This window comes from Ixodes scapularis, unplaced genomic scaffold (genome assembly GCF_016920785.2).
Source record: "Ixodes scapularis isolate PalLabHiFi unplaced genomic scaffold, ASM1692078v2 PGA_scaffold4__175_contigs__length_147842914, whole genome shotgun sequence".
Classification (NCBI taxonomy): domain Eukaryota; kingdom Metazoa; phylum Arthropoda; class Arachnida; order Ixodida; family Ixodidae; genus Ixodes; species Ixodes scapularis.
Genome location: NW_024609879.1, coordinates 100,349,210 through 100,372,084, shown reverse-complemented (window position 1 = coordinate 100,372,084; position 22,875 = coordinate 100,349,210). Strand labels below are relative to the sequence as shown.

At 48.4% G+C, this 22,875-nt stretch overlaps 1 protein-coding gene across 1 annotated transcript in view; it reads left to right on the top strand.

Moving 5' to 3' along the window:
- Nucleotides 1-1,190: 1,190 nt before the first annotated feature.
- Nucleotides 1,191-22,875, top strand: part of LOC120842420 (G1/S-specific cyclin-D3) — a 58,992-nt gene continuing 37,307 nt past the window's right edge. The window contains exons 1-2 of the mRNA XM_042293263.1: nt 1,191-1,772; nt 8,049-8,264. Of these exons, the coding sequence (XP_042149197.1) occupies nt 1,545-1,772; nt 8,049-8,264 (444 nt within the window). The 5' untranslated portion in view covers nt 1,191-1,544. The remainder of the gene's footprint in view (nt 1,773-8,048; nt 8,265-22,875) is intronic.

Sequence of the window (22,875 nt, the reverse complement as noted above, 5' to 3'; positions counted from 1 at the left end):
TGCAATTCGTTCTAATTCTTAGAAGTGGACGTATTGAACACAACAAATCTCAAGGTAGATCGAGAACTCAAAGCTTCAATTCATGTTGTCTTTATTCGCGAACCATCCAGCACAGCGTATGTTGCAGTTGATATCCTCCACACAGTGTGAACTTCACTCCAACCCTAGTGCGCGTCATGAAGGTGATCACTGCTGGAAGCTGATTGGACAAACCGAATACACTTCACAAACCACAACCCTGCACAATGCTTCATTACAATCGTTTTGCGGGGCATTCTAAAGGGCAAGCGCCCGTAGCTTCGGGAGGTGCCCTAATTGTGTCAAAATTGCTTGTGCAATATAAAAAAAATACCAAGACAAAAAACGCATGATGTCAACAGGTTTTCTAATAATTTGTAGGTATTGAAAATAGAAATACGTCCAAATTTAAACAACATGACGTATCTTTGAGGTCGCTAAAATTCGATAATTGTAGGCGTTTAACGCTTTTAGGCAACCTCCGCGTGCCTCACCCAACGGCCATGCATTTTGAGGACAGCGTAGATAGCTAGCAGAGACTGAGAGTAGGGTACCTCAAGGGAAGCCTCCAAATTCCTGCCAATGTGTCATGAAGAAACTGTCCAGTTTCGTGTTGATCATTCTGGTAGATCGGGTACGGGCAACGGTGACGAGATGAGGGCCGATAACGCTCCTGGGGTACATCCGCATCCTCAAAGAGCTCTCAAGGCTACTGCATACAAAAAGCGAGCTATGCACGCGAACAACGCTGGGGACAGAGTTAGAACCGGATCACTAGTCAGAGAAAAAAAGAGTGCCCGAGTTCGAGCTGGAGAAACCTCCTTATCGCTCAAAAAAGCGGCTATTATCTGACCAGCGAACAAAGGACACACAGAACCAAAGACATACGAACCTAGTTGCCTCGCTAGCCTACAAAGATCCCAACGGCCACCTGACCAGACCCACCCGCCGTCAGCGACGGGCTCCCGCCGTCAACTGTTCTCTCGTCGGCTGGCTTCGTGGCTTGCTTCGCGTTTGGTCTGATCGGAGTCCGGACGAAGGAGGATAAGGAGGAGGAAGAGGGGGTTGTTACAGAGAGGGGGAGAAGGACAGCCCGTAATCGGGGTCTCGTGGTGGGTCCCCCTCTCCCTTGACGTACACTTCCATTCGGCCCCTCCTCGCCATCCCAGCCGAGCAGTCCGATTCATCCCGATGTCGGCTTCACTCGGCGCTTGGCGAGTGAACTGAGCAGTTCGACGGGCTAGGCCCCCACACAACACACAAACGCCGGTCGTCTAGCTCGCCGTACGCTCGCAAAACCAGCGGCCACGTCCTTGTTCGTCCTGGTATACACTCGCGAACATCCTAAGCGCCCGCTGCTTCCGCCTTCCATCCATGTTGTGATAGACAGTCCCGTGTGTGTGTTTCTGTCGTGTCCTTCTAAACAACGAAGGCGGGGAAAAAGAAAGGATTACGGCCGTTCATTTCCTTTGCGGCGTGTCTCAGCAGCAGAAGGATTGCGACTACGGGACGCGGGCGCTTCCAACATGGCGGAGCTGCTGTGTCTGGAGCAAGACGTGGACTTCCAGGACCGGCCGGAGGGCGAAGGTCCCATGCGTTCGTACCGGGACCCGACAATCTTCGATGACGCCAGTGTGCTCGAGAACCTGCTACGGTCCGAGGAGAGGTACGCCATCAACCCACGCTACTTCACCTGTGTCCAAACGGAGATCGCGGTCAACATGCGACGCACCGTCGGACAGTGGATGCTGGAGGTGAGAACTCGCAGGCTTGGTTCCGTTCAGCATGTGTCCCGTTGCATGGTTCGCGGCACGTCTTGCTATGGTGGTGTCTGGGTCCCAGGTCTCTGTCTGCCCTCCAGTGGCTGCTTGGATTTGTTACCGCAATGCCGGGACCGGTGTTGGCATTGACCCTCTTCAGCGTATCTCTGCGGAACAGAACACCGCCTTAACTCGTGTGCACAATGGAACAATTTTAACACATTGAGGAATAAATCTCTTACAAACAATGTGGACAAACTTGTTTTAATAATCTCGAGGCATGTTTTCAAGAAGCGAAGAAATAAGCCAGACGTTCTGGAAAGAGGGAAGCACGAAGATTACGTGCGTTGGTCCCCTTGTCCCAAGACCACCCAGTGTCCGCAGAACAAGAAGCGATTGAGGATTCACCTCGACATTGGCATTGCAATCGAGCGTCCCAAAATAAATTGCCGGCCCTCGTCGGTGCTTCACTTCGTCCGTTTTATTCTTACTTACTTTTACGAGCCCTGACAGAGGTCCGTCGGCCTTGCGCTTTTATTCTTTCCTTTTTCTGTCTTCATTATCAAGGCCTATCTCGAAAAGAAGCAGTCTCTGCGTCTTTTTGGCCGCAGCTGCATCTCCGGCCAGTCGGCATCGCTACTCCCGCTGTGGTCAGCAATCGTTGCGCCGTTTTACGCAAAAAGTTGTACTCCCATTTCTAGGAATCGCGCGACTTGGATAACCTTCGCGATCGGCCGCCCCGATATGCGATATACCCCAACCGACGCCTCTCCCAAAGAAGCTTATTAAAACAAAAGGACACCCGTTCCTCTAAACGTCGGACCATAGGGCAAAAGTAATAAGGAAGACGAGCCGCTAAAGATTTGACTGCGTCCTTTCTGTCTCTCTTTATTATGTAAAAACTGACGGAGATGTTGGCCCTGACTTAACCGCCGTGGCTACTCCGCGCTGTCCTTCCTTTTTTTTTTTTTTTTCCGTTAGTTTCCTCAGTCTCCCATCTCCATCGTAGATCATGAAGGACTCGTCTACACTTTATCGACTTGACATGGAACAATGGCGTGGTTTCGTCGTAATTCCTTTAGAGAACAGTCGCCATTTTTTTCGTCTTAGGTGTAGTTTTGTAGGCCTATCGAAAGACCACACCTAATACTGCATCCCCCCCCCCCCCCCCTTTTTGTGTGTGTAATATCAGTAGGAAGCTCGACTTTACTGACAGGTGTAAGAACTGTACTGGGCGAACCACCGCTGGATGGTTCGACTGACACTTCGAGTGGGAAAACTGCGTTTGAGGTGAGAAGAGAACAGGTGCGATATACGTAGATAGTGAAGACTGCTGAGCTTCGGTGTCGCCAACACGACGGCAGGAGCTTTCCTTATCGCGGTCGGGACATTCCTTGGGCGTCTTTTCGACCGTGGGATAGTCCAGATAGAAAAGTAAAAAGAACAAAAAGAAAGGGAGCACTCTTGCGAGCATTGTTTCGCACTCTTGTCAGTCTTTCGGAGCGCCCTTCCTCCGAGATGAGGCTTGATGTCCAAGGCCGGGCTCACCATCCGATGGGAGGCTGCTCTATTCCGTCCGATGGAGCCAATCAAGCCGTGCCAATAGTGCATAGTCACAGAGATCGTGGTCTTTGTGCGTTTCACCGTCTAAAAACCAACCACGCACATAAAAAAAAATGCACAATCATGCCACATTCACTGCGTGATTGGTCACGTCAATGGTGGCGGTCGCACGAGACTTTGCTTGATTCGTTCCATCGGATATTTTAAAGGTAACTGCGGCCGAAATGAACAAAGGCGTGACCGAGCAAGTCTGTCGAGCTCGCAGCTATCGATGTGACACGTAGTCTACCTCTGAGATAGGGTTAGGGTCAGTTTAGGCCATTCGGTATTAGTCTTCAAGAGTCGTGCAAATGGGAATCTCCGAAATATTTCTCCTAGGAAACCTGTTTGTAGTAGCCCGCATTCTCGAAATCATTGCGTTTGATAATCTGTTGTTGTCATTGTTATTTTCCGCATCAAATTCCGTTCAAGTTACGTTTGGCGGGAAGGAGGCTTTTCCCGCCTCTTCATCCTTGTGTGTTCAATATTGTTTTTTTTTTTTTTTTTTTTTTTTACTTTTTTTTTTTAAGATATGCGGCTCTTCCGATTGGACCGCCGCGGCGTCCAATGGGAAGCCGCCACAGACTTATACTCTCGATAATGGATATTTTTTTTTCTTTCTTCCTTTGTCTCGTGAGATGACTCGAATAGTTCTTGTCCGTTCTCTAACAGACTGGCGGTCCGAAATATTTCACTCGAGAGATATTTGGACTTGGGAATAAGATCAAACTTGACCGAGTGTTGTGGAGGTCGCTGGTTAATAAAAATTTCCATCCGCCTCGTCCAGTTAGCTTCTTTGTTTCTTGTTTAGTTTGTTCTTTCTTTAAACCGGTCTGACTCTCAAGCTAACCGTCTAATTTCGTTCCGCTGCATTTTCTAGCAGTAAAGTTGGTAAAGATAAAAAAAAAAAGCGTTTCGCTCGCCAAGTGAAACTGGATAGTCCGTGTTTTAGTTAACGTAATGTTAGCGGATGTGCGCTTCCTCTTCTTTTTTCTTTTTCGCTTGCGGTTTAGATTTTTACTCGATTCAGCGATACTCGAGGGGCAGACGAGTATCGTCTGACTTACACCTACGGTTCCGTATCGGGATGGAGTTTCAGATAGGCGGGGGGAACTCCTTAAATCAGTTATGGCCTGCTATTTATTAGTACGATATAACGCGCTATTTTAAGGCCCACTCATTTGGCGTTCTCTGGGCATTTTTAAACCAAATTTGGAGTTGGGTGTTATTGGGATTATTGGCTAGCACCTGTTTTTATTTTTATCTCTGAGTAATTTTAAATACATTTTTGCTGTCTCAAGCATTAAAGCCGCTTAAAACGCTGAGTGGCATTTGAATGGAAGATGCCAGAATTTTGGTCCATATCGTATAGTGTTGAGTATTCATTAAAACTGGCCTGTGGCTATAACATTGGTGCGTCGTCTATAATGGGACGCTATAGCTCGACAAATACCGGAATCACAGCTCACATATGTAAAGACATAAACGCATCACATGCGTGTAAGTACCCTGTATCAAACAGGTCATATCTTTAGAATATGAAGCGTAATTCAAGAAAACCTCATGTTTATATTTTTATATACATAACTTCAAAATATAATCACATGCAAACAATCTGCTCGAAATGGATTTATCTATTCTGATTTAACGAATGCTTTACAAATGGAAGCTTATGAAAAGTCCAGCAGTGTAAGGGCGGTAAGCGTTCAATAGTGACTTCCACTACCTGCAGCTTTGGCAAATAGTTCAGAGGAATTATGCATCTGAGTGCTTAACTTCTGATGTTTCGGAAATGCAAAATGACAGATAAATAGTTTATGCATAATTATAACAATAAAAAAATGTAGCAAAGAAAAAAGTCTTAATTATTGGCCGGAGATCCTTGAATTCTAGCGCCTTTCAGTTGGAACTTAGTGAATGAAGGGAATTGCTATTTTGCCCCAGCCCAGCTACGTCATAATTCAACATGGCAGCCGTCATAAATAAGCGTTATATTGGCGATGTGAGCCATCAAAAGCGTCGGTGTGGTCGGCCTACCACAATTGGCCGAATGCTGACTATGACGTCAGCAAAGGATGTCTCATCGACGGAAACAAGAGGAATGCAAGAACATCAATTTTGCCGGTGTTGGCAGTGTTCCTTTGAGAGCGCTATGATTTCAAGCTTCCACCATGTCCATTACAAACACCATCGAACTTGTTGTTCACAAGGTCATGACGTCACGAAAGGTAACCGAGGGCGCCACCGAAACATCTCGCCGCTAATAGGGTGTATTCAGTGGACGCAACATTTGTGGGTACTGTTTAGAGCGCATGCTCAGAACGAGTTCACATTGATAAACTGCTAAGACCGGCACTCTTGATGGTGTGGAATGCACGTTGCAAAAGAACTCTGGAAGCTCGCCACCAGCACGCGCTCAGCAGTCGCGCACACAGCTACGGCCACCAATGAATACCCCCATAGACGCTTGCAGGGAGCCACGGTTTTAAATTAGCCTTGTTACCGTGGATGGTAAATACTTGGTTTGGATTTCACTCTGGAGACCGTGGGAAATCTTTAGCCTTAGGGGATGAATCGCACTTTTGGTTTTTAGTCTAGGTGGCGCAAGCTACCGCCCGTCATGAAGGCTACTGCCATTAGCTTCCATCCAGGAATGATTATCCGACAATCTACACACGCCAGAAGCAAGATGGCGGCGACCAGAGGCCGTACCTGTAGACGTTTATAATATTTTATTGTTCTTCGTAGCTTCGCTTTTAGCACACTACGTTCTGTTAACGACCTGTTTGAATCTAGCTATCTAAGAATATACTCGAATACAGCGTGGCTTTTGTCTTTGCTCCAAATGATCGTAATTCTGGGATAGCAGTTATTGCCTACGGTGTGTTTGTCCTCTCGCACTTTTTTTTTTTTTGCGTGTTTTTTTTAATTACCAAAAAGAGTACGTTACTATCTCTGGCGACCAGAGATAAGAAAGCTAACAATATCTGGTAAAGAGAAAACACTACTTTAAACGAACAATGAAAAATAAAGGTGCATAGAAAAGACGTGCTAACAATAAAAAATTGCGCTTTTTTTTTGTGACAGAACGTAAACATGTCTTGACTTCATATCGTCTCTCCATAAATTATTTTATACAAAATGACGCACTTGTCTGAAGAGACATCTTGTTTTGAGTGAGTTAGCTTAGAAAAGAGTGCCGTTGTGACTACTTTGCTAAGACCTAAACTAACCTTGAGGAGATAACGTTGTTTCAAGAGTAAACAATTGTTTTCTTATCTTTAAATAAGTAATCGGATCACACAGGCTACTTACGATGCCAGCAATTTTGGCGAAAATGCAACGCTATAGCGCTACAAAAAAAAAATAATTCCATACTACGGCAGAAGTTTGTGCCCTGTTTCGCAACCGATTGCTTAGAGGCGTTCCTCTCTTAAAAATTCTAATGCTAAAAGCTAATAAAAAAATGCACCAGCTTCACTGGCAGAGGGCATACCTTCATTTTGGGTATTTAAACTGTCGATTTGGAATTAAGAAACACTCGATAGGTGTCGCAAGCCACCGCGCAAATCCGATATGTCAGCCAAATTTATTCACGTGTCCATCTTGGCCTATTACACGAGAAACTTCCAATTTTAACTTTTCGTATCCATAATCTCTGTTTGAGGCCGGCACTTCAGAACTTCGTGCTTAGAACGCCACACGTTCAATGTTTACAGCACCGAGAGTGAACAAGATGTGACCCACCCTATACCGGAAGAAAATTGATAAATTTGTGAATGGATACGATGCACTAGAAACTCGATTGTACTGGAGATGTTAGGTTTTTGGAACAAACACAGGCCATGGTTTTTGAAACGTGTACGCAAAATGGGATCTTATCTCTAGATCAAATCACATCAAAGCCCCCCCCATGTCCTAATCTGTGTGTCTTCACATGCTGATGCTGGATGCTTCACTGAAGCTGTGGATACTACCAGTTTTCCTCGACTTGACAGGTGTCTATCTCTAAAAATGATCGCCGGGAACGCAATCAAGTAATTTTTCAGTATTAAATAATAAACAGTACTAACAAACGATTTCAATTGAAGTTAACCTGAGATAACTACCTCGTCCCTAAAGCTCGACGATGACAGATTTCTTTTCCCAAACAATGCAAATGGTCTTTCACAACGTTAGTAATCCTTTCTATCGCTTGTTTCTAAATACGCTCCTTAAGGTTAATAATGCCGCTTAAACATAAGAAAAAAAATGATAGCACTGTTTTTGCTTTTGCCCAACCAGACAGATATCTGTCAATGGTCAGCTTTAAGTATATGTTGCCCAGGGATCCAAGACAAAGCACCTAAAGCCAGTTGGTCGAAACGGCTCTACTTAACAGAATGAACAAGAAGCGCTTGCCCACGCACAGACAACTATAGTTTTATAGTTGACTGACTGCCTGTGTCACGAACAGTCAACGGATGTCGTCACGCAACACTTTCTGCAATGCCCTACAAGATGACGTTCATGCGCCGCGTCTCCGTTGCGGACGGCGTGGCGGAAAAAGGAGAACGTCTCATAAAAACTCCCAGTTTTTATTGGGGCACCCCTGTCCCAAAAGGACTAGGGACAAAGATACGGGTGGCGTGCCCTAACTCTGGTCCTCTCGTTCTTCGTGTCTTACAGGTGTGCGAAGAAGAACAGTGTCGTGCTGAGGTCTACCCGCTGGCCATGAACTGCCTCGATAGGTTTCTGTCCGTCCAGTCGGTTCGGAAGAGTCAGCTCCAGCTCACGGGGGCAGCGTGCATGCTCCTCGCCTCCAAGTTCCGGCAAACAAAGCCGCTCACTCTGGAGAGGCTGTGCATGTACACAGCCTACTCCGTCAACAAGGACGACCTCAGGGTGAGTGGCCTCCCTTTTGCATCAGCAGTCTTCATGGCTGTGTCGGTTCTTGCTGAGCACGAGCCCTTCTTCATGCCGTAGAGGTCGTAAATCTTGGACCAGGCAATGAAGTCTGGTTTAACAGGTAGAGCCATCTAATGAAAAGAAATGGCAACTTCGAGACAACCCACGGCCGCAAACTATGCCCTGCCGAACATCGCCGCAGCGCTCGTGCCCTATCGTTCGGTGGCATGGCCTACCCAAAGTTGCCCTTTTTGGCCACCGGCCGCGCTGACTTACTCCGTTTCACCTTGCGATGGACCGCAGTGAACGCTACGAGTCATCCCAAATAATCGAACTGTGCAAACGCACCCCGTGACCACACTCCTCGTGTGTGACTGTACCCTTTCCGAGGGTCACGTGATACCCACGCGGCATTGGATTGGACGTGATGGCTCGTAGAGTCCGCTGCGGTTAATCGTAAGGTGAAACCAGGTGTAGCTGCGGTAGAAGCTACGTGCATGTTGGATTAGTTGCACGTCTGTTTCAGAGCGGAGCTCTTAGGCGCCCGTTTTCGGCTTGAGCGGTGTCGGCGTAACCGCGAGCCCCCCTCCCTCCCCCCCCCCCCCCCCCCTCAGGACCTCGGGGTCCTACGGGAGGACCTCGGGAGGACCTTGGGTTCCTTCGGGAGGACCTCAGGTTCCTTCGGGAGGACCTCGGGTTCCTTCGGGAGGACCTCGGGTTCCTTCGGGAGGACCTCGGGTTCCTTTGGGAGGACCTCGGTTTCCTTCGGTAGGACCTTGGGTTCTTTCGGGAGGACCTCGGGTACCTTCGGCGACCTTGGGGAGGGGGGGAGAGTCACGTGACCCCCCCTCGAGGTCACATGACCCCCCTCCCCCCTCCAAGTCAAGTGAACCCCCCCCTCCCCCCCCCCCCCCCCCCCCAAGGAAGCTTGGCCGGCTTTGAACCAGAGACCTTTCGTGCAGTAGCCAGACGCGGTACGTACCCGTCCGCCAAAATTAAATTTCTAATTAATTAATTAATTAATTAGCAGGGGGAGACGAGGTGAGGAGGTTGAAGGATGAGGGCAGGCGGAGGAGGTGAAGGAGAAGGACGGGGAGGAGGAAGAGGAGGGGAGGAGATTGAAGGATGAGAGAAGGAGGGAGAGGTATACCCTCCCCTCAGTACCCTTTCCTCCTCCACCTCAAGAGCTGCGCTCTAATTCGGCGTTACAGGGAGTTGTAAATGGCTTTCACTTTTTTTTACCACGTGATCACGCTCTTATTCTTGCTCTCGCGCCGAGAGCGGGGTCAGCTGATGAAAGGGGAACTATTGGAGTCACATAACTGTTGTGTGACAAGACTCTGACGGTTCTCTCAAAAGTAGAAAGAAGGCATGGTTGTCCACTTGGTTCTTGAACGTCTCAAATAGTACTTCCCGGCGTTTCTCCTTTTTTTCCGTTTTTTGGGGGTTTTCGCTGGCGGTGCGCTTCTTACGGAGTGCTCCGTGCGTCCAAGATAAAACCTCCGCCGGTGCAGTGCCCCTTACAAGTTTCCCGATAGGCTTCGACGAGGGGGGTCAAGCAGCTGGAAACCGCCCTTTATGCACAAGTTTTCGTCGTCAAATCTGTCATCAGCTGACGAATCGGCCACAAAAAAAATATATATCACGCAGTGTTGGCTGGAGACGCGATTCTCGAGGACTTGCAGAGGCCGCGGGTATCTAATCAGTATTTTCTACCTCTCAGCTCAGTCACTGAGCGTCCGGCGTAAAGATTGGAAACAAGAGACAAAGCAAAAAGCACGGCTTCCTTGAAAAGCGTACTTAACTCCAGTCTACTCTAAACACTTGGGTTTCAATTTACGTTGATTCTTCTTTTAGTTTTAGTAATTGTCTTTGTCAGTCCACGATCTGTCAGACAAAAAGATGGGTTGTTCTTTTAAGTTTGTGCTTTGCTCCCCGATGCAAGGAGAATGATCGGATGAGCAGAGAAGTAGGCTGTCGACTGACGATGAGGTGACTCTGTACGAATAATCCTATACATTTTTAATCACTACATGCTTACACCTTGTTGATTATATTGATGATGGAACTGGGACCCTGTTTCTGGCATATAGAAGTTCAAAGCACTTTAAATAATAATAAAAAGCAACAGCGCAAAAAGACGATGACCCGACAGGGAGACACAGAAAAGAGAGAAAGGGCACTTCGCTTATCTTTTTGTGGTCCTCTGTTTGTTTCCTCTTCCGTTGCTGCTCCCTGCTATGAATCAACAACTCGCCCAAGCCTCCATCTTAACAATTTGAATAAAAGTATTGCTTCACTTTTTTTCTACCCTGACCTAGAATATTCCAACTTCGTTAATTGTAGCAAACGCGACGTTAAAGAGATTTAGTAGATTGTTCCGAGAACTCCGCTAACGGTATTAGGTAGCCATCTAATTCATGCGTAAAGGCGTCAGCGGACAATCCGGTGTCGGTATCAAAGTTGTCAGAACGATCTACTGAAACACCATATCAGGGAGTTTTAGCAGATTGCTCTGCTGTTTCCGATAATGATACCTGACACTAGTGAGTTTTCGTAGATTGTTTCCACGGTCACGCCACGTTCTCTGCAACCCGCTACGGGATCTGGGACTCTGCAGGCAAGGTTAGCCCCGCGCATGAGCAGTAGTGGCGTCTTCGTTCCGGAGAGCGGAGTGGAGGTGGGAAAACGGTCTACGAACTACGAAAACTCCGTACACTGTCGACGCCATTGCGCATGCATCGTATCGGTGTCGGGTATTCTTATGGGAGGTGTCGGAACAATCTACTAAATCTCGCTATTAGCGAGTTTTTGTCAACCGCTTTCCTCCCTCCGCTATGCTATCTGCAACGAAGATACCGTTACTGCTCCCGCGCGCCACTAGCCCTGCCTGAAAAGACCCAGATCCCGTAGCGGGTTGCGGAAAGCGTTGCGGGACGGCGGAAACGATATACGAAAACGCCCTATCGAAAAAATGCCCTCCCTTGGCAGCTGTGGAATTCCTGCCCAATGGCGGACTAAAACCGCAACGTGCACGGCACACTTTAATGCGTCTGGGTGGATTAGATGGCACAGAACATACCCACAGAAAAAGGTGATGAGCGCAGTGACGTTGCACTTTCGACGCTGTTTAATTGGCCTGTCAGCTCCTAGCGTTAGCCGCGCTTCGACGTAAGCTATCTTGTGGAAAGACTTGCACGTTCCACGATGTCAGTTGGTCCGCCATTGAGCAGTGGTCCCCACCTCCTAGTAATCGGCACGTGACTTTCGAAAAAGGTCTATTAAGTCACGTTCTGTTGATGATAGCGTTACGTTTTACCGGACACGGCTTCCGAGCCAGCCTGCGCACGTTGGACCGCCCTGCCCAAGTCGCGCGACGGTCTCGAAAAGGAAACATCGGTTGCCACGATGTCTTACAGCATCACTACCACCACCGCAGGATAACAAATAACACTGCCGCGCCCGGAGAGATAAGAAGCACAAAACAAAGCGAACGCTAGATAAAAAAAAGAAGAAGAAGAAGAAAAGAAATGAGCCATTAGCACGGTTTGATTACTCAGCGTGGCCTTCAGCCCGAACGCATCTGGCTTCTGCACAAGCCGCGTCCCTTGTTTCGGGGACGTTGTGCCGCCTAGAGAACAACGACCGATCATCATCGTCGTGGTGGCTGCTGCTGCTGCTGTTGCTGCTGCTGGGAAACGCATTTTCGAGGCCGAGATCAAAGTTTATTGCGATCCTCCATAACTCTCTCCCAAACGGTTTTTGCGAGGCGCTTCTGGTCCAGGAGCTGGCTTCCTCCGCAACAGAACACGTCTTCCGTTCATTTCTCTTTCGTGCGCAAGTTCAGGGGCGAGTTATGAGTACAATGTACCGGGTATCGTTCAAAAGCCTGCATGGTTAATTGACCTAACCGGGAAGGGCATGCGGCGATAGTCAGATACAAGCAAGGATGTGCCAGAAGCTCCTTCCATCACAACCTCGTTACCGCCAGCCACTGTTCCTCCGCGATGCGCAAGTAGTCCGCTGCAGGCTCACTTCGCGCTGACGTGCGCATCGATAGCTGTGCGCTCATGAGCAGCCCAGGAAGAAGTCAAGGCTCTTCGTAAGCCCGAACCCCGGATATTCAGAGCCGCACTACTTTACACCCTTCGTGGCCAAACCTCTAAACAGAATATACAGAAACAAGTTTTGAACAGGCATCGCATTTTCTTGTCCCACTCGAGATCTCCCACTTCAGGAGTCTTTAATCCATCATTTACTGGTTTTTCGCCAGTCACCAACATTGAAGCCAAGACTCGTTTCACGTCGCATAAAAGTTTTTTTCTTTTTTTTTTTGGGGGGGGGGGGGGTGGAGGGGGGGGGGGTTAGGGCAGGGCAGGCAGCCAGCGACCAGGCCAAATGAACAAACAAAAGAAAGGACGCCGACCGATTCTGGGGAATTGGAGCAACGGACAAGCTTGTATTCTTTTCCTTCTTGAAAAGTCGAACCCAGAGCGCTCTCCCCTTGGCTCATTTGCGCGGCCGCGAAAACAGCCGTCTGTGTAGGCTACTTCCGGTTCTACAGGACGCGTTCTGCAAACAACACTGCTTCACAACGCTACGCCAGGGGGAAAGCAAGAAGGCGCTTTGGGAGAGGGAGGACGAGGCAGTCGTCGTGTTGGCAAGAAACCGCCAAGGCGCGAAGAAGGAGGAGGGCATGTACGCGTCTCTTCTCCAGCTGGGGAAAAAGCCGTCGCAAGGGTTGGGCAGGCCACAAGGCGGCCAGCAGGAGGTCTCGGGAATGCGTGCAGCCTGCGACCGGCGGCCATGGCCCCGAGCTTCAGTTTCGTTTTCTGGGAACCACGCCGTTCCCGGCATAGCCCTTTTTTATCTTTTTTTTATAACTATGTTTTCTTGCTTCCTAACTTCGTAGTAGCCTTTGTTTTTGAGCCGGAGTGTGCGCTCTAGTGACTCACTTCCTCGCTATTCGTTGGGTAGGCTTAAGCCAAGGTCACACTGCTGATACATCATACAAAAGACAGCCTGCAGAGAAATTGTGAGGCCTGTTTCTTGCTTGTATGACGCTACTGTCACATTGATCACACAAACACTGTCTGCAGACTGCACGCATGTGTATGAAGCAATCATGCTTGGACATGCCTGAGGCGTGTCCGCAGATAGCCCTGTTCATGTCTGCAGCATCCATTGTGTCTTTTATTGTGATGTTCACGATAGCTGATGCCCCATCATACCCTCAGCGCGTGGTACCATATCTAATAATTTCCTTCTCATAGACATGTCCGAGCGATAACAGTGTCGTCTAATAACTAGAGCCAGAAACCGAAAGTAGAGAACATGTCTAACGTTCAACTTGCACTTGTTCTTTCGGCTGCCCGCGATTGTAGATGTGCAACTCGCGTTTCTGTTTTCAACTACCGGTTCAAAATTTTCTGTTCCAGTTCCTGGATCTTTTATGCTAGCTCTTGGAAAAGCTCACATACTCAAAAAAGTACACTACCCCAATATAGAGTGGAGTTTCAAAGTCTTTTACAAAAAAATACCGATTTGAAAATTCTCGCAGTTACCATTTCTAGTCAAAATCGGACGAATGCATCCAGTGTACTTCCATCTTGCGTTTTCCCACACTCATAAAAACATCTTTTTTTCTCATCGTTGTTGGTTTTTTTTTTTTTTTTGTGCCAAAGTTTACAATCCCTGTGTGCCCTAAAACCAGTCTTGTTTACCGCGGGGAACGCGGCAAAGTTTTCCTCAAAACTCGTTCATCGGGGACTTGGCCGCAAACACAAACGAACCAGCAGTCGGCTACGAAGCCCCAGCAGCGTCCATCGGCAGCACCGCGTCCAATCCTGCATTGTCTGTTTCCTTTCCGCCGCCTCAGTTTTCTTCCCCCGGCCAGCCGCGCCTCCTCATACCACATCCCCAACGGTCAACGCGCTCTCGTTCTCCGAATTCAATCGCACGTGATTCAAGACGTAACCGAGCTTCTGTTTCTTTTTTCTTTTCTTTATATTAATTTTCGGCGGGGTCTTTGTTGACGGGTCGTGGACTCTGACGGCGTAGCACTCCTTCCCACTCACCCCATTTTTTCTTCGTCTTCTTAATCCTCAAATCCGATCCCGCAAAAGCTGGTCCCCCCGGAAAGCCGAAACTGCCTTACCAACTCATGGCGGCCACCATTCAGACATTTCTCAGTTTCTTGGAACAAAACGTCACACATAGAAGCAGAGCCCGAATGTACCTTCCCCCCCCCCTCTCCCCTCTTACAAAAATCTCCTAAAAGAAGACGGGGCAGGCAAGCAAAAGCCGTCTGCGGAATGTAGACACCGTATTTCAACTCAACCCTTTCCCGCCAAACGCGCCCTTCCCCCCTCCCCTCTCCCCCCCGACACACAGTCGAATCCCTTGTTATTGGCGCCCAACGCCGGTTAGCTGAAACTGAAGAATAAAAAAATAAAAAGCACACACAAAAAGTAATCGCCTTGTTTTGATCTTGACTGGTCGTCGGCACCATATAAATAATAATAAGTAGACGCAGGCGCCCTGCGTGTTCACAAAACGACGCTTCAACTGGCTTCCAAACAACAGCTCGCCAGCGCCAGCCTTTATTGGTCATTTTGTCTGTATGTGTGTCTTTTCCGGCGGCACCTCTCTGCTCAGCGTTATTGTTATGAGCATTAACGCGTCCGTGAACGCTTTGGGACGGAGTCCGATTTCGCTCGCCCCTCCAGCTCCTGTTTTCGGTGTTTTTTTTTATACGAAGGTTTGGGTTTGGGTGCCTTCTTTTCATCGCTCCAGAAGCGATTGCTAAGGCATTGTAGAAGCTGCGGGACTGTCCAAAAGACGTATTGTCTTTTTAAAGCGTTCCCGGCGAATCACCGCCATTCCGCGCCGTTTGTCACGAAGATTTTTTTTTTTTTTATACCTTCAGTTTTCTCTTTTTATTCATTCATATTTTCCGGATGGGATCCTAGGAACGCAAGTAGGGTCTGGCAGGCAGGTGAAAAGGGAAGTCTGTTGAGACCGACTCCCCAATAAATGAGGAAACGTGGCACGCAGACATAAAAACAGACGCAAAGTATTTATGTGAGTCTCCCCCCTCGAGAAAGGATTCTTCACGCCCAGATAAGGCACTGACGTTCTGTTTCGAACCACACCGACGTAATAACGAACAAAAAAAAATATAAGAAGGGGTATGGATGGAATGCTCGCACGGTGGGCACATCTCCACCCTTCCTTTCGTTTCGGGTAGGGTTCGTCCGTTTATCGCTCGGGGTGGGCTTGTCTCGTTCCGTTCGCTCGGATGGACGCTTTAAGTGGGCGTAGTAAGATGGCGGACGCTTAAGCAGGCGACACTCCCGGAATAGCAGGGGAGACCGCCGCCGTCTTGACGTTTCAAAGGGGTCGTTAGTTCTGTATAAAGCGAAGGGCTGTTATTATTAATCGCACGGGAGTTCCCCATTCCCTACAAGAAGGTTCCAGTGAGAAAGCCGCCGTGTTGATCGCCGCTTGGACTTCAGATATTGGTGCGACGGCTCTGTCGAAGGTGCATCTTCGTCCTGTGGCCGGTTTGGTGTTCGTTGGTATTGCGCAACAACCTCCCCGGTAAGCAAGGGTCTAAGACCCACCATGACACAAGCCCCTAGCATCACAATATGCTGCATTAGAGTACACAAAACCACCACCAAGCAACAACGGTTGTCGCCATTTTTTGGGGCATCGCTTCCAGCACGAAGCGTGTTATACTAAACCCAAGTTCACGCTGAACGCTGTCGCAGCCCTTGTGTGCAGTACATGCTCAGTGCGTGGCCAAAACATGGCTGCCTCGGATAACTGCGTCAGCAGCGCGCTTTTGAAGAAGATCTATCTGGCCAGGTGGCTCAAGCCACTGCCCAATCCAAAGAGGACAGCCAAATGAATCCATCGATCTAATATTACTGGTGATTCGGAACATGTTCAGCAACCTTTGTGTCTGTCATCGTGTCGCCGACGCTACCCATCTATGGTTGACCTGGCACTCTTGCCAAAACGTGTGTCCTTGTCCTCGGCAGGCGTCTCGTAACTCCGAACTTTGTTTTCTCCAGTCATCGGGACGTCTCGTAAACGCACGGGACGCGTCCTTCCACCGTCGATGTTCCGAACGAAGAACCTACAACGCCCAGAAGGAATTCCAGACTTCAGGAGGTCCCCCGGTCGACCTTGTGGAGGGTATAGAGACAATCATCTTCCCCATGCATACGCGAGTGGTTGAACGTGGTTGAACCCGGTCGCCGCGGTTACCTTCGCTATTTTCGAACATTTCTCATCCGCCCTGGGAACGCAGAGTGGAAGAAACGAGTTACAATGGTCATCGGAGGGGGGCGCCCCTTTGAAGTTGGACCTGCTCACCGAACCTCGCTCCCTCCGCCCTCCTTGTCTGTTGTTACTTGTTGCTCGTGTCGGCTTCGACCACCTAGAAAACAAGGCCTGTCATGACGTCATCGCTAAAGGGTCACCGACCTGCCCCAAGTGGCAAATACGCGTCGCGCTCGTTGTGGGACGCGTGGGTTCACTACTGATGACGTTCGGGGGGAGGGATGGGCACAGGCCTTGTCTACTAGGTGGCAGCGCGTCGACCGACCGGGAAGACCTTGCAAGCGGGAACTGAGCGGAGTGTACGGGAATACCTGCTCCGTCTGCAAACCTATTTTGCTCTGCCCATCGCCGCACGCGGCCACTTTGGGTTCTTCGAATCAGAACGGCCTTCCTCCCTTTCGAGAGGAAGGTGAATTTCGGCATACCGAAGTGTCCCTCTTCGGGCCGGTTAGTGTTACTTTCTCCGCCTTCTTTTGTTCTTGCATGCACATGATGTGATTATGAGATACTGCCAGTTGTAGTGACGCCGCTTGAAGTCACCCGCTGGTTATATGCAAATCTTTGGAGGCCGTAACCAAAACCTAGCCGCATTTTTTTTTTTTTTTTTTTTTGTATTTACTTAGCGAAGCATCCTACTTGAACTTGTTTCTGTTTCGCTTTACTTTCGTACCAGCGCACTTCTTTCATTATTAAAAAATATTAATCTAGTTTCTCGAGCTCGTATTCGAGCTAGTATTCGAGCCAAGTGGTCTGACACGCAGACCACTTTCCTGTTACTGTAGTTGCTCAAGGGCGTGGCAAACGAGAATATAATTTTCCCTCATAATCTCTGGACTACCTCCAGGGCCGGACATAACGCCGGAGATAGTCCCTGAAAGTTTCTTAAACTCTTGGACAATATAATAATATCCACCAGACTTATTAACAGCAGTGTTAGCTGTTTGTCAGTCGGCCTATAGTACCTGGCAGTATAAGAATGCCGCGGCGAGCATGAAGTATCTTATTAATGTCCCGCAGTATAATGCAACCTCAGTCTGCTACGCTTCTCGGCAATTAGTCAAATGGCAGCGAATGCACTTTTGAATGCAAACGAACCCGGAAGAACAAGCGTCACTCGCGTGGTAAGTGTCCTCCCATCGAGCACCTGCCTCGAATCAATAAACAGCTCCCTTTCTCGGCTCTCTCAAACAGCCTCCTCTAACAATGGGACGCCAGGTGACAAGGAGATTAGGCCGGCGGCAGGATCCGCGTTTGTGTTCCGCACACTCGCTATCCTCGTGAGTGACTCCGCTCGCCCCCTAATTGGGGCCAATGGATGAAGAGCAACGCGAAAGCTGAAGTGTTGATTGGCTACGGTTTGGGACCTCGTGATAAAGTAGACATTAAACGATATATTCTTTTTGTTATTGTTACACTCCGTGATTGGATTGCGGCCTTTGCACTCATAAAGAATGAAATAGGCACCAACATTTGCTTGGCGGTGGTAGCTGTGAGCACACACAAAGATAGATACCCCGTAACTTAATTGTACTTCAGTATTTTTTTTTTCAACTGCTAATAATCTCGCGTGAACGGAGGATGATGCCTCTTTTTTGAAGTCAGCACGGACGTTTTCTTTTAACTATGCGTAAAGTTTGGCTCAGTACGATAGGGTGAGGACACAAGTTGGGCTCACCTACATTAGGTTAAGGAAACAAGAAATGTCATAGTTAAACAAAGAGCCACGAAAAATTTGCAGCACACAGACACCTGGGCTATGAAAGCGTTTCTGGAAAGCTAGATTGGCACCCTAATGAATAATAACCTGACCTTGTGATGGAAAGGAGGATGTGTCCTTGCCCCGTAACCAGTTCGGGCTTCATAGCCTAATCATTAATAGGATTGATTCTAACACCCCAGTAAGTGCACAACGTCAGCATATATTCATTCCAACGGGCAGAAAATGTCAATACTTGAATCCTGCACACGCATTGATAGGCCAAGAGCATTCGATTGAATTACGAAACAGAGTTCATCCTCCAAGATTGAGACACGTTTTGAGAAATAGGTATAACAACGCTGAGGCATGCCCGACCGATAGGATAATCTACGAGAGGCTGGTTCCAATGTGGATCGATTGGTAGCGTGTGTTTAGAAAGGCTAGTTTTTTTAGATAAAGAACACTGGCGAAGGTGGGACATGCTGCCGCTCCATTCAAGGGCTTCAGCCATGTTCATTGTTCCATACATTATGGTGCGATAGCAACATTATCGACGTCGCCTTGATAAAACAATTACCGAAGGGCGCTTAAGCTTCGCCTTTAAGAGTGGAACGTGATAGCGGAACATATAAACATATGAACTCCGGCTGGTTCCCAAGTCGTGCAGACGTGCCAAAGGGGCACGTCTGGTGACAAACTATCTTTTAACCCTATCGCGTTAAGAGATAGTTTGTCTCAAAACGTGTTGTCACCGCACTAAGGATCGACTTGGGGTGATCAAACGACGGCGTGAGTGGGACCAGACCGATAAGCTCTAAAGTGACGCAACTGCATGTACAAAGTTCACTCCGAAAGATTAGATGTATTGGGAGAGCCCTTATGTAATGCGCCAATGGGGCCTTTAAGGGTCAATAAATGAAATGAAATGAAATAAGCATTCAATTTAGAAGAGGGCGTATCTCAAAAGTAAATGCAGTATAAAAAACGAAAAAAAAAAAGATATTATCGCTTGTCTGTAAATTGAACGTTTGCAATGAATTCATTCCTTGTCCATTCAACTTGTCAGGGCCTGATCTCCGGCTAAGTTTGCCCCGCAAAATGCAATCCACCTATGGTCATGATTACTTATTACTTAAAGGGACACTGACCAGCACCACCTAGAATAATCAAAGCCTCCGGATCGCCTCTTCTACCTTCAGGAAACGTCATCAGAGTCGGACTGCGCTTACTCGGCTATTGGGCCCGAGTCCGACCTTGGACGCGCTGATTGGACACGAGCCCCAGCCGAACATTGACGCAGCACTCGTGCCCGATCTCAAGCCTCGATCGATCAGACTGTGATGGCGGTTCAGAGGCGTTCTACTTATCTAGGTGGTATTGCATTGACCCCCCCCCCCCCCATTTTTTTTTCGTCAGGTGATTTATTATGGTGTTAGAAGACTACCCAATCAATATTTTGCAACTGCGTCACGTATATTTTTAATAAAATCAAAATACGCAACTGCTCGAAACCGAAACTGAACTGGGTAGGAAGAAGTATAGAGAAGAAAGTTACCAAAAGTCACGTGGTTGTGCAACTTTTTTTTTCAATCAACATATTTGCAGTTTTTTGGAAGCCACAAAAACATTCGTTATCATATTTTTGTATTTCGTCTGTTAGTACTGAGTGTGTGCCTTTGGGTATGACCGAAGAGAGTGAGCGCGACTCAAGCCGACACATGACGACATGTTCGCTCATATAAAGCGATGGTCCCAAAGTGGAAAGGAGGTCTCTGTTGTTTCCCGCATCTCCCGCTCAAAGATGCGTCCCCCGTGAATGCCTCATTTTCACGCTCCCCGGAGCGCACAATCGAGAGCGTGCTCGGAGCAGAAGAGGAAAAACAGCCCGTACCGGAAACCCTGCCCTCAAATTAACTCTCCGCGTTCCGGTTCGCCATTGCTTTCTTTCCTCTTTTTCTTTTTTTCTCTTTTTTCTCTCGAGCATTTGTTTCTTTCTCGACGCCTTCGCGAAGCCAAGTGCTGGACAGTCGTGCCGTTACTTTGTCCCTGCTCTACACTCCAACCCAATTTAACTTGGCAAACGGCAAAGGCTACGGTCCCCGTGAGCCAATCAGCACGTCGGAGGGGCGGCACGTGAACCTTACTATATTTTGTGAAAGGTTATGAGATTGTGGGAAGCTCCCCCCACCCCTTTCCACCTTAGCATAGGGAACTCTGGTGAGGGAGCGACCTCCTCCCCAGCGTTCGCCCTACTAAAGCGGAAAGAGGTGGGAAGAGCTTCCCCTGAACTCTTAACCTGTCATCGACTCCTGCAGCCGTCACGTGCTTTGCCCCAGTCGCTCCGATTGGCTCGAGGAGCCGTAGCGTTCTCTCTTTGCCAAGTGGTGCTGAAACAAAATGGAGTCTCGACTCTCGAGGGACGGGAGCTAGTTCTCGCGGTCAAGATAAAACAATACAACAATAATAACAAGATCGCGAGAGTGAAAGCAAACAATAAGAAGCGAAAACAAGGAAAAATAAGAAACAATGACAATGGGAGGAAGTACCGCCTTTAGCGGAAACGCGAAACGGAACTCCCCAGCGCGAGGAGGCCGTGGAAAACTACGCGTTGCTAGGCTTCCCTCCTCCATTTGCCGCGTGGCCAAATGGGTTTCAGTGAGTCTCGACACGCGACGTCTTCGGGGTCGATGTGGTGCCGAGGAAGGCCAAGGCCGGACGCGAGTCAACAAACCAGGACGGCCTTCGCCTCTTCGTTTCTCGCTCCGTGCGTTCTCCCTCCGGTTTGTTCTGCGAGCGGACATGCCTCCGAGGAACCACCGGAAACGAGTTGGTCGTTTGGCCCTCCACTATGGTATACCGTAGTGGAGGGCACGACTTCTGGCTACAGAGCCAGAAGCCGTGCGAGGATATATTCTCGCACGACTTCTGGCTTTGTAGATATAGTTGATATCGATCGCTTGCGTAAAGTTATCTATGTGTTGTCTTGGGCCTGTGGACACGCGCGCCTTATCGATCCACGTGTCAAGGACAGTTTGCCACGATTTCGTTTCAGTTCGTAGGCCAATTACTAAATTATTTTGAAAAATCCTTCACGGGGGTCCGTTTAAAATTGACGGCACAACGGCGTATTTTGTGCGCGAACTCAGGATAAAAAGTCGGCTATACGGTAGAGCACAATATTTATGAGCTTTTGTATTCTTAAAGGGAGTCTCCGGTCGAAAAGGAAACCAACATTAATGGCTGGTATCGCTTTAGTGGCACGAAATATGATCACAGCCGAAATAGTACGTCAAAGTGAGGCAGCGTACGTACTTCACTAAAACCAATTTTAAAGATGCGACCAGCTGCTCTTTGGCAGGTGGCAAGCGGGTTAGCGTTTAGTCAAGCTACACGGAACGACGCGTATCGCAGCACCACCGTGACGCCACGTCGCGGCCGTACAGCTGATATCAGTGTTCCCATCCCTCTCTAGCAGATAATTTCGGTTTTGCCGTGGACGCCCGAAACCAAACTTTGAGCCGTGATATTTATAAAGCTAGCTACACTCAAGATCGACAAGAAAAAAATAACTTGTAATTTAGGGACGCTGACTGAGCTCAAAACTATCGTAATCCCACTTTCGAAAATATTGACCGGAGCTGTCTCTTAAGTTTAAGTGTTTTTTCTTAGCAGTACCTTTTCAACAAGCCTAAATGGCCATGAACTCGGTGCCTCAAATCTTCTTTCTTCCCTACACTTGCTCTTTCTGCTCTAATCATTCACTCGCCTATACACCAATCTTTGGTTCATTCCCCTACTCCTCATTGGCGCTCATCATCCACGGCTTTCTAACCCTTCGACGTGGTCAACCTGGAATGAACTGCTGCATGCCACACTCTGATTTTGCGACAGCTTCGCAGAAGACACGAATGAATTGGACATTAGAGAGTTTTAGTAGATCGTCCCAATGGCTCCGACAACGGTACCCGATACTCTGCCGCCGCCTTTGCGCATTCATCGTATCGTCATCGGGTATCGTTATCGGAGGTACCGGAACGATCTACTAAAACTCTATACTGTCCCTGAGGTCTTCACGGAGCCTTGCGCTAGTCTTAGTAAAGGCTTTCCATGGTACCATCCAAAGCTATAACTTTGAGTAAGACTCGACAAAGAAGGAAAGCTTCGGCCTTTTGGTGGCAGAAAATCAGCGCTCCGAAGCCACGTTGTCACGTGCCTAGCTCTGACGCCCCAGTTGGCTCACTAAGGACGTGGCTTTCACCGTTCGTAAACTTCCGTAGAAACTAAATATAGACCATTCCACTGTTCGCATTCTGCCCGCCGCCATCTTTGTCTACTGGGCTGTGGAAGGCTTTCCTAGCATGCTAGAAAAACAGATCCTGGTTAGTGCTTGTGACCTGAATATCCAACGAGCCTGAATATCCAATAGATCACGTGACGGGCGAGACGAAAGATCCAATCGACTCTGAATGTCCAGCAAATCTGAATACCGAACGAGACGGGAGGTCCAGTCGAGACGGAAGGTCCGACGTGCCTGACTATCCAAAGAGCCTGAATGTC